Raw genomic sequence first — 12,146 nt, forward strand, 5'->3', positions numbered from 1 at the left:
GGTACTTGAAGTATGTTTTAAAAAAAAAAATTTTTTTTTTTTTTTGAGAGAGAGGCACGAGCAGGGGGAGGAGCAGAGGGAGAGGGAGAAGCAGACTTCCCACTAAGCAGGTAGCCCAGTGTGGGGCCCCATCCCAGGACTCTGAGATCATGACCTGAGCCAAAGGCAGAGGCTTAACCCACTGAGCCACCCAGGTGTTCCATGGTATTTGAAGTATGTTAGGTTCCAAGCTCATTGAATATATTTATCCCACTTTCAGAACGGCTTCATTACTCTTCATTTTCTTACCACAAATACTTGGCTCACTTACACTGTAGGCCCAACCCCTGAGGGCATTTTGGAGTTTTAATAAGAGCGTGGATCTGAATTGAGCTTAATTACAATTGCAAGTAAGCAGGTCTACATGAAAGAAGGATACTAGATGATTTCCCTTCCCCAATCAATATTATCTTGATTAACACTGAACTTACGATTTCTTGAAAGAATGTTCACTGTTAACCACTGATAGGGAAGCATTTCTAATATATGTTCCCATAGCACAATTTGTACCTTCTGTTCTCTAATTCATAGCTACATGTAGTTAAATAATGGCCATCTAATGATTTCAAGTTCTGGGGCACCCGGGTGGCTCAGTTGGTTGAGTCTGACTCTTGATTTCAGCTCAGGTCATGATTTCAGGGTTGTGAGATGGAGCGCTGGATGGGGTTCCACACTGGATGATGAGCCTGTTGAGATTCTCTTTCTACCTCTTCCCCTCACCTCCTCCTCCCTACCCCCCACACCCCTCCCCGCTTGTGTGTACCTCTCTCTCTTTCCAAAAAAAAAAAAAAAAAATTTCAAGCCCTAATTCCTGGAATTTGTAAATGTTACCTTGTTTAGAAAGAGTCTTTGTAGATATAATTAAGTTAAGGATATTGAGTGAAGAGATTAGCTTGGATTATCTCATTGGGCTTTAAACGCTTTCAGATGAGATGAGTCATTAGAGAGAGAGAGAGACAGAGGAGAGATACACGAAAGATGAGAAGGCAGTGTGATATGGCCTCAAGCTATGGAATGCTAGCAACCACAGAAACTGCCCCTAGAGCTTCCAGAGGGAGTGCAACTCGACCAACATCTTTGAATTTTGACTTCTGGCTTCCAGGAGAGAATAAATTTCTCTCGTCTACAATCATTGAATTCTCTGTTTTGTTTATCTGGGAACGTCTTTACCTCACCTTAATTTTGGAAAAGTAGTTTTTTTGGATATAAAATTCTTATTTAGCAGTTTTTGTTTTAATGTTCAGCCCTTTGAATGTATTGTACTATTGCCTTCTGACCACCATTTTTTCTTTTGAGAAGTCAGCTGACCTTGGTAACTTCAGCACCTTGTAGAGGGCATGGTGGTATTTCTTCTTTCTGGGATATTTGTTGAAGGAACGAATAAATAGGCTGTGATTCTACATCACTCATAGTTTATTAACTGTACAACATTACTAGATTTCTGGCTACCTAGCAAAGGAACCGAGAGGAAACTGTACAAATTTTATGAGTGGGAGAAAAGAAGACAAAATTTTGTGGGTGTTTCTGCTTGTGGGTAGAGTTAGAATTTGGATTTCTAGCCTAGGAACAGTGGATGCTCTCAGAAGAGTGGGGGGTAGGCCAGGGTGGTTGAGGGGTAGGCGTCTGAAATGGTGCTTCCCAGGCATTGTACACAAAGCTACAACAGTTTTTTGGTCTAGTCATAGCCGTGCTTCTTGCAGCTTCTTTGAACTTTTGCTACATATTGGTCTTGAATCACAAGGCAATAAGGGATTATCCATGGGGCTCAGTATAGAAGAGATACCTTAAAATGTTAAAGGAGAGAAGTGAGAAAGGTCTAAAACCTAATGACAAATCATGTGCATCAAGGTAATTGTGAAGAAGTGCTTCAAATCTAACAGAGATGAGATACCGTGCAGTTCGACCTTACATACAACTCACAAATATTTGAATATATGTATATTTCTTTGAATATATATGTAGTTATTTAAATATATGTGTGTGTCTATATTTGAATATAGAGCCTCAGACACTGCTACTTCTGAGACCTATTATAAATCAGGAAAAAAACAAAGCCCAAACTAAGAAAAAGCACCATGTGATTTGTTTCAAGTTTTGCGGTGAGCTCAGTCTGCTGGGACTACTGTTCAAAGAGGCTTTCGCCATTTGACTCATTGACTGCATAATGATTTTGCTCAGATTAATCACCCTCTTATGCTGTCTACCAACATTAATGGCTATGTCATGTTACTTCAGGTTATGCCTCAGGGTCCAAATAAGAACATTGTGTGTGTATGGACATGCGCGCATGTCTGTGTTTGCAAACAGGAAACCCGTTCATAGAAGATTACATTTCTTTTTTGTCTAACTTCCAACTTCTTATTCTTTTCTTACACATTTCTTATTTTCTGTCATCTATGGGAGCGTTTGGCTCTTCGCTACACTTCCTACAGCCACCACCATGGCTTAGACCCTGTGTGTATTCCTACCCACGTCTAATTCTATTTCCTCCAAGAAGCTACTTCATCCAGAGGTGGTGTCTTTATTCTTTGAACTCCTATAGTATGTTGCTTATATTTTTATCATGATCGCCAAAATGACAAGACTCACCATTGGCTGAGTGTTCACTATGTGCCAACCATTGGTCATACCTTTACTTATGTTACCGCATTTAATTCTTACAATTCTATGAAGTGGGCTCTATTATCTCTGTTTTCCAATTGAGAAAACTGAAATTTGAGAAGACTGAAATTTAGGGAAGTTTAAATGATTTGCACAAGACCCACAACTTCTGAATGGAAAATCCAAAGTTCTTACCTAGATAATTTCTATAACTCACATTTTTAACCTCGAACAATTATTGTCCCTTAGTCCAATCTGATAGCATAGTAGATGCATTTTCTTTCCTAGATTATATGATATTTAAGGATAGAGATCCCATATTATTTCTTTTCTTTCTCTAATAACAGCTTCCAGTAGCCAGAAACTCAATAAATATTGATCGGATGAATGAATCAGTATCTAGAATGAAATTATTGTAATAAATGTTACTAAACCTTAAAATATATTTTGGAATAATTTAAGAAAGTTATGATGATGGCTACAAATAAGTCATTATAAAAATTAAAAGATGTTATTTATGGGTAAGCATGATCACTATGCCAGATATCTTTTTTCATGTTTCTTAAAGTTCTATATGTAAACAATTTATTAAATGATCCAATAGCCACTCACAACTTTTTGAAGTTTCCTATCTGGATGATTTGGTTCATCTTATCAAAATGTTTTTGTTTAATTCACTCTATGTGTTAACTTTATGTATTAAATACACATTTCTTTATTAATTTTGTGTCCTTTTTTTTGTTTTGTTTTGTTTTTCTCCAGGATGGTGTGGGGGTAGATGAGAAGCTGTCTTTGCGGCGGGTAGCTGTGGTTGAAGATTTCTTTGACATTATCTATTCAATGCATGTGGAAACAGGGCCAAATGGAGAACAAATTCGGAAACATGCTGGACAAAAGAGAACTTACAAAGCAGTAAGTTAAAAAACAAAAAACCAAAAAGAGAAAGGCATGCATTATGAAATTTGATATTATGTATGTTTGTTGAAATTGGGTTAAATATTTATAAATATTCTATCTCCAATATAAATTAGAGCATATCATGGTTACACCCAACATTTAAACTGTTATTATTACTGATTCCGTTTTGGTCATATATTCACTAAGTCTATTGCATATAATTTAAATCTCTCTCTGGCACTCTCATTTTGTTTTCTTTAAATATACATAAAATGTGGTAGTCCCAGTCAAATGCCCACAAATGGGAAAATGTATTTGTGTCATATATTCAATGTATATTTGAATCATAATGTACAAATTATGGACTGGGACATATGAACTTTTGTTCTACCACTATAACCTTAACATTCCTTCCCCTTCAAATCATATTAATATGTTCAGGTATTTCCTATTTAATCTTATGTTCCATGGGTAAGGAAATTTGATGTACTTTTCTTGTGTCACCTTATATTAAATACATTTGTCCTGAAGAGTATGCATTTCTTAATTTTCCAGGATAGAGAATTAAAATATATGTGTTGTTTTCATAGATCCAATGCCCTTGAACATTTTAAAATGAAAATATACAATGCTTTTATCGTAAATTATGTGGGAAACAGATTTAATTAACTGTTGGATATTGAAATATATATATTCTCAAAATGGAGTTATATATTATTTCTAAAGTTTCTAATTATATTTACAGTTTGACCTAGACACTTTAATTTAGCTTTTATTTAATCAAACATTTCTATGAAATCATCTTACAGATATTTCATCCTTTCTAGGAAAATTGAACAGTAAATTATTCTTTTCCAATATGAGCAAAGTATACATCAGAAGTGTTTTATCAGCAACCAGAATAATATCCTCTTTTAGAATTCTTATTGAACTTTGCTTTTGGCTACCATTTTATTGACTGTTTTCAGCTCTATTGATACACAATATCAGTCTGGATCCATTTTTTTTTCAGATACAGAAAAATGTGTGAAATGCTCAAAGTTTCAAATACAGGTACATATGTTTGAAAATTAGCTACTGAGCATAAGAAATAGCTTCTTTTCCATAACTATTTTTTGCTATATTTCCAGGGTCATATTGAACCTTTGTAGTTGCATAATAACCCCTAATACATGTTGTATTTATCTCTCCTTCTCTATGGTTTTGTTTCTTGGCTGTTTCCAAACTGCATGGTTTGTGGGCAGGCACTATTGTAAGTTTCCTTACATAATTCTGCCACATAAACTTTCTTTTGACTTACATATCCTAGGAGACATTTTTATCATGACTAATGACAATGGCCTAGCCTCTTAAGATACTTTTATGCAGACTAATATTACTGAACATACTCATTTTGCTTGTCTCCTAAGCTAGGGTTGTATCTTTGGATATTAACAGGAAAAAAATATACATTGATCTACTAATATCACTAACTGTGTACTCTTATGATAATGCATTTTCATGAAATAGCTGCCTGAACTTGGTAGAACTTTGTAAGGTAGGAATGCAGAAGTTCAGCTGTGAAATGAAAGCAAACAAACAAAAAAAGCGGCTTCATTGTCAGTGGTAGTGTGGGAGCCAAATCTGTTTAGGTGCCAAAAGCAATTAAAAACGATTTAGTCTTTGGAGTGCATTTATTAGAGACCTTGAATTCAAATGGAAGCATGACACAGACCCAACTCTGTCACCCCGTTTTCTAGGTGAAATATAGAGAATGTGATCCATTGCCAATATGCATGCTAGACACTTCCAATAAATTGGTAAACATGTTTCTGACATATATCATTTTGCATTAACATTATGAAGACATTTTCTGCATTTTGGGGTGGAAATACCAACAGGGGACATATAAGCAGCACTGACACATCCTCCATTCCCTCTTGAGAACATCCTATTGAAGAATCCTTTCCCCAGTTTATTTTTAATTTCCACACTAAAGTACTTTCACCTTTTTCTAATATCACGAACGGTCTTTTTTGGCATGATCTTTTGCCTTCTGGTATCTCTTAATTGAGTCCTAATTAGGAAAGATTTCCATTTTATAGAGTAATAATACATCATAGAAAGAAACAAGAACTGCTGCTGTGCCAGCGAAACTGTGCATATCACTCTACCATAGATTAGGTCTAATGTTAACATTTCATATGAATGTTCAATGCAATGGGGCACAAGACGAAACCCAATTTGAAATGGAATGGGTTAGTAGTATCAGGGCCCTAAACTGTTGGGTCAGTGTTGAGTTCTCAATACTAACACTAGAATTGGCTAGTTCTTGGTAGAATTAGCTCGATACCTATTGCAATTATAATGGTTCCCACGAAGTTCAAGATTTTTTTTCTACTTCTAACACATTAGTCATAGCGCATGCATGATTATGTTTATTGACCCTTTTCTCCTTTTCCTACATGGCCAAGAAACCATACTTATACAACTAATCATTAAGGCGTTTCATATTGTTTTAATAATATTACCAATAGATTTAGTGGTCATTTTGTTTACTTTGCCTTTTTTTGCAAATCTTTCTATGTTTTCACTCTGCAGGAAATGGTGGTCCTTTAATATTGGATTAACTTTTGAATGCTATTTGTTTTTACCTATCTGCAGTATGTCATTCCTTGAAATATCTAGGCATTATACAACTTAACTATTATTGCAATCTGATCTGACTATAGATAAAATTGGAGGGTATGTATTCTACTGATGAGCTCTTTTTAAAAATCCACATAAAATGACACATTTTAGGAATATGTAAAGGCTATCATAACTGTTTTGTTCAGTCATTGGGGAATTCTAGGGTCTTTTAGGTCTTTTCTTTTTTTTCCCTGCATTTGTCCTTGTGTATATACGAACTATTATTGCAGCACTGAGTGTTTCCTCCCATATATTTGACTATAGTCAGCTTTTATCTACATTAACAGAGCAGAGAGGAGGTATGGCCCATTAAATATCACTTATATTTGCAATTTAAAATATATCTTTGTACTGAAAATTGAATGCAAGCAGGCTTAGCGATTTGGAAGGTTACTCCAAAATTCATGATGTAATATTGTAAGAAATTATTGCGAGATGTTGTCTTCTGGTACTTAATTCTCAACTTCTGCCTGAACTCCACCTTTGGGAATATATCACTCTTCTCCAGTCATCTCTTAGCACATGCATTTTATTCCAGGCTAAGCACCTTCCAGTAACATAAGTTAGGGTCCGATTAGAGGATTATGTTTCAAAGCTTTTTCTTCTACATGTAAAATAAGAGTGGTGGAAATCCAGGAGCTAAGGGGAAAAGTCAGTGTTTTCAATAGAGAGAACAGTCTGCATGTAAATGTGTGTATGTACACACACACACACACACACAACTTGTAGTGTGATACAGTAAACCTACATGTATTATTCACATACATCGCTGCCAGTAATTACATTCATTTAATTCAGAGTGGAGAACATATGCTAGAGCTAAAAGAAAATAGGCCAGAAGCCAGACAAACTCAGTTTCAGATTTCAAATCTAGCACTTCCTATCTGTGTCAGTTTTGGCAAATTATTTACTTTTTTCCTCCTCCTGTTTAGAGGGAGATAATGATATGCACGGTGTGGTGAAATAAGTGAGTTCATATACGTAAAGTGCTTGGCATGTGGTAAACTTTGGAATAGTCTTATTTCACCTTTATGCAGTCACTACTCATGTTCCAAGTAGAAGGACAAGCAGGACAATTAACAGAGCTCTGCCATTGCCCTAGTTACAATTATGGCTATAATTTCTTCTGCCCGTCCTGATACCTCTGCGTTGGGAGATAGGAATAATAATAACTTCTTATGCATTCTTTTACCACAAACTCTGGACATCACCATTCCTTGGACGTTCACAGTGTAAGTTTTATCTGAGATTTCGCTGGGCACTTTCTTGCTTTTTCCAAAGTTTAAGTCTATTAAATAAATTTCAATTGAACTTTTTGAAAAATTTTAAAACTGGCTCTCTTTAAAGAATGTGTTTTCAATATGAACTGAACATCCCTTTCTAGGGATGTACTATAGAAAAACAATATATCATGTAGAATGTCCACATTCGTACCCTGAAAATTTAAAAAGCTACATCTTTATCCTATCAGATCTAGAACACTTAACCTTAAGACTTTAGTTAGCATAATTTTTGTTCTCTTATTTTTATAAATACTTTATTGGCTTAGTGTTTCCCCAGCTAAATAGGATATTTTAACTTGCACTGGTTTCTGCCGATTAGTTATGTAAAATTTTCTAGACTCCTTGTCAACTTATAATGAGACTAATGTGCAAAATTTGTAGCCATTGTGGTATGAAAAAATAACACTGCACTAAAATTCCAGAGTTCCAAACAATTAGTTTAACTTCTGTTTGGCTTAGGCTACCTTTCAGTTTTCTTTAAACTCTGAAGGAACAACACCAAAATAGATAGATAGATAGATAGATAGATAGATAGATAGATAGATAGATAGATAGAGAGATAGATAGAAAGAAAGAAAGAAAGAAAGAAAGAAAGAAAGAAAGAAAGAAAGAAAGAAAGAAAGAAAGAAAGAAAGAAAATACCTGGAGGCTCAGTTGGTTGAGTGTCTGACTCTTGATTTCAGCTCAGGTCATGATCTCAGTGTTGTAAGATCAAGACTCACATTGGGCTTCATGCTTGTTGGGGAGTCTGCTTGCAATTCTCTCTCTTTTGCTCCCTCTGCCCTTTTCCTCACTCACTCTTTCTCTCTAAAATAAATAAATCTTAAAAAAATAAAAAAAGAACAACAAAAAAACGAACTCTGAAGGAATACCACCAACAGTAATGGTGCGTATGGAGCCATTACTGTGCTGGCGACACAATGGTGATGGTAACCAAAGCGAGTAAATTAGTTGGCACCAGAAATGTGCAAACATAGGGGATGTATCCTGCTGTTAGAAAGGCAGATTGGCTGAGAAGCACAGCATAGGGATAGAACATTTCGGCTCCACTATTATCTAGAGAATTCTTCTGTTAATAATTATAATGATGATGGTAAGAACAATAATGAAAAGGATCTGTAGTCATTGGACTTCATATTTCCAGGAATTTAAAAGAGCAATCAAGAGAGAAAGCCCACATAATACCACCAAGTGTCAGCAGATCTTCACTGCTCTCCTTTCTCGTTAAAAAATTTGCAGTCATCTGAATCATGTTATGAACAGGCAGCTTCTTAGTTATAATATGATTTTAAGCTGCAGCACAACACAGTGGCTGTTCCTTGGTTGCATTTATTCTTGTCTGGAGCCTGATGGCTTTGCTATATCTCACATGCTTATTTATGGTTTTTCTTCTGCATCTGGGTTGTAAACATAAATGATCATGTGACCATCAGCATTTCCTGTCTTATGGTCCTATAGTCTGCAACAGCGTTTAATAGGATTTGCTAGATCTCACTGTTGAAATGTATCTATCTATCTAGCTCTGCAATTAGTGCCAGGGAGGCTTTGCTCTCCCAATGTATTTCCCTTCCCTATCACAGTGCCTCAAGTTTTACAGTTAGGATTTAATTTATTTGTGTTAAACCATTGACCCCTGTATCTTTATATGGACTTCAAATATCCTTGGGCAAGAAAAGTTGGAGAATAAATTAGGCTGCTAGCAGTCATGGGCATTTTGCATGATCAGTTCATAAACCTGCTTCTGTCTCCTGTATCTAGCTGGGTTTAACTCAACCATAGAGAAGTCTACAGAATGGGAATGAGGGATGCCCTAAGTCAACATTCCTACATCTGACAGCCCAGGTAGCACAGGATCTGCCTGATTTTTGTGTGACTCCCAGTGCGGCATTACATAGTACAGCTTTTGAAACATGTATGATATTTAGAAGTTGAGAACTCATGTCATCAAGACAAGGATAAAAAGCCTTTACAAATCTCATTTGAAAATATTTTCCAAAAAAGAGGGTACCATTTCTCTTAATAAAATATTTTTAAAAGATGAGAGTACTGTTTAAAAATGGACAGGAGGGCCCTTGTTGCATGAGCACTGGGTGTTGTATGTAAGTGATGAATTTCAGAGGGGAGAGGGTGGGGGGAATGGGTTAGCCCAGTGATGGGTGTTAAGGAGGGCACATATTGCAATGAGCACTGGGTGTTATACGCAAACAATGAATCATGGAACACGACGTAAAAAAAAAAAAATCTCTAAATTCTACACCTACAATATTATACTGTATGTTAACTAACGGGAATTTAAATAAAAATTGGGAGAAAGAAATAATAAAAATAGATAGAAGTATTAGATTTAAAACTATGAAATTTAAATAAGATTTCTTAGTAAAAGTACTCTTCAGTCATGATTTACTAATAGAGTATAACAATGTGTGCTTCTGCCCCTCCTTACTTTCTTTTGCCGTTTTGAATTCTTCCCTGCCACAGATCCAAGTGTGTGGGTAAGGTGTTACTGAAGATAAGTGTTGAGGAAAATATTCTGTGGGACTTAGAAATTAATTTTATGTCTATAAGCCATCTTCTTTGACTTAATGTGCAGAAATATCAAAGCAAATCAATACAGCAAATAAATATAGGTTCCTGTCTTTTTTTATGTAGATGACATTTTTATTTCACTATTATAAACTACAGTGTCTTTTTTTTTTTTTTTAAGATTTTATTTATTTATTTGACAGTGGGAGAGACAACCAGCTAGAGAGGGAACACAAGCAGGGGCAGTGGGAGAGGAAGAAGCAGGCTCCCAGGAGAGCAGGGAGCCCGATTCGGGGCTCGATCCCAGGACACTGGGATCACGTCCTGAGCTGAAGGCAGACGCTTAACAACTGAACCACCCAGGCGCCCCTAAACTACAGTGTCTTAAATAAACAACAGTTCTGGATATTCAAATAGAGATTAAAAAAAACCTAAAAATTATTCCAAATTCAAATATTTTTGTAGACACTCTTTAATATTGAATTCAGTGATAATGTTATACAGTAATTCAGTGATTTAGAAGTGTGTTTTACAATTAGTTTATCTTTGAGAGTTTATGAGTACAAAATATTACTTAATTATAGATATTTTATGCTACTTTTGTGAGGTTCCTTTCATTCGTTTTTGTATTTTATGATTAGAGTAGATGTTAAAAAAAAAAAATCACACAGTTCCTGCTGATGGGGGGACCATGCCTCTGCTGTACAGGCACATTTAGCAGAAGGCTTGTCTCATAGGAGGTACTCAGTGAGTACTTGTTGAAGGAATAAGTTCTCCTTGTCTTTGTGAAATCCTTGCCTTTTTAATACCAACTAAATTGTATAGGGATGTTACTGTAAATAGAAATAATGAAATAAGGTTAGTAAGGTATCTCATGGCTGTGAAGAGTGTGCACTGCACATTCCGTGTTTGCACTCAACACAGCCCCAGATTTATGCAGTTTGGGGCGTTCTCAGTAAGGTTGAAAATTATTTAACGCAAGGGTTTCTCATTTGCTTTTCAGGGAAAACTTTGATGTTCCATTTAATAGTGCTACCTTCTTTGAGGCAGGATGCAAACACTTTACTTACTTTTCCAGAGATTGGCTTATTTTTATCAGATACACCCTGATACCTACATATGCTACCCATACACACATACATAGGTTTTACAGAAGTGATTTCTAAATATTGAAAGCAGCCATTAAATTAAACATGGCACATATCATATTAGACCCACTTTTATGTTAGAACAGTCCTATTGTTTTTGATAACTAAAAATAATATTCAGCCTCATAAGTCAGATGTGTAAAACATCTCAGAAGGAAAAAAAATCAATGGCATGGCAATTAGAGTTATTAAACAACCATTCTGAAACAGAAGGCTAGGGTACCGCCATTCATCAAAATTGATTTATTTCTCATATAGGTGTAGTTAGAATTATCACAGGTGGGCAGATTAAGAGTGCAAATCCATTATACTGAGAAGCTGTCTTTTTGGTAGTGGAGATCATCAAAAGACCTAAGAGCTCACTGAAACCGGTTAATCATCAACTAATGTCACAAACCCTGTCATTAATAATTTTTGTATTAAACGATAATGTCCCGGTGAATAGATATATTCCTTGAAAGGGAATTAACCTTTTGAAGAAACCATTAACTCTTTACGGCCAGCCTGGTAAATTGCTACTTCAGTGCACCCTTGTGGTGAAAGTGAGCCAGTGCAGCTTTCCAACTAGGGATGATTTCATGCCGCCTAGCGGGGGATTCTCACTCAGATCCAGAGGTTTCGGTATTCCTGGGTATGGTCATCGTATAATAAATAAAATCTCCTGAATTTCTTCAAGCATATGCATGTGTGTACCTGTATAAGTACCTATATAGGTATTTAATTAAGATAAAATATAACAAGAAGAAGGTATAGGATGTGAATGACTAGTAATGAGGTAGTAGAGAGAAAATGCTGCCAGTTTTGATGTCAGCCAGACTTGGTTGAAATCCCAGATTAGGTGACTTCTATATGTATGAGTTGGGTGTGTATTGTTTGAAGGATTTTTTTGAGGCTCAGAAATAATATATGTCATGATTTTAACATAATAATTGCTTCAAACATGATTGAAGTGAATGGAAACTTGTTTTTTTTTTTTTTTAAATGT

General features: G+C 35.6%; 1 protein-coding gene across 1 annotated transcript in view; it reads left to right on the forward strand.

Moving 5' to 3' along the window:
• Nucleotides 1-3,408: 3,408 nt before the first annotated feature.
• Nucleotides 3,409-12,146, forward strand: part of NOL4 (nucleolar protein 4) — a 301,648-nt gene continuing 292,910 nt past the window's right edge. The window contains exon 1 of the mRNA XM_045772847.2: nucleotides 3,409-3,552. Within this exon, the coding sequence (XP_045628803.2) occupies nucleotides 3,481-3,552 (72 nt within the window). The 5' untranslated portion in view covers nucleotides 3,409-3,480. The remainder of the gene's footprint in view (nucleotides 3,553-12,146) is intronic.

The sequence above is a fragment of the Ursus americanus genome, chromosome 19 (assembly GCF_024610735.1).
Source record: "Ursus americanus isolate L20-20 chromosome 19, mUrsAme1.1.p, whole genome shotgun sequence".
In the NCBI taxonomy this organism is placed as follows: Eukaryota; Metazoa; Chordata; class Mammalia; order Carnivora; family Ursidae; genus Ursus; species Ursus americanus.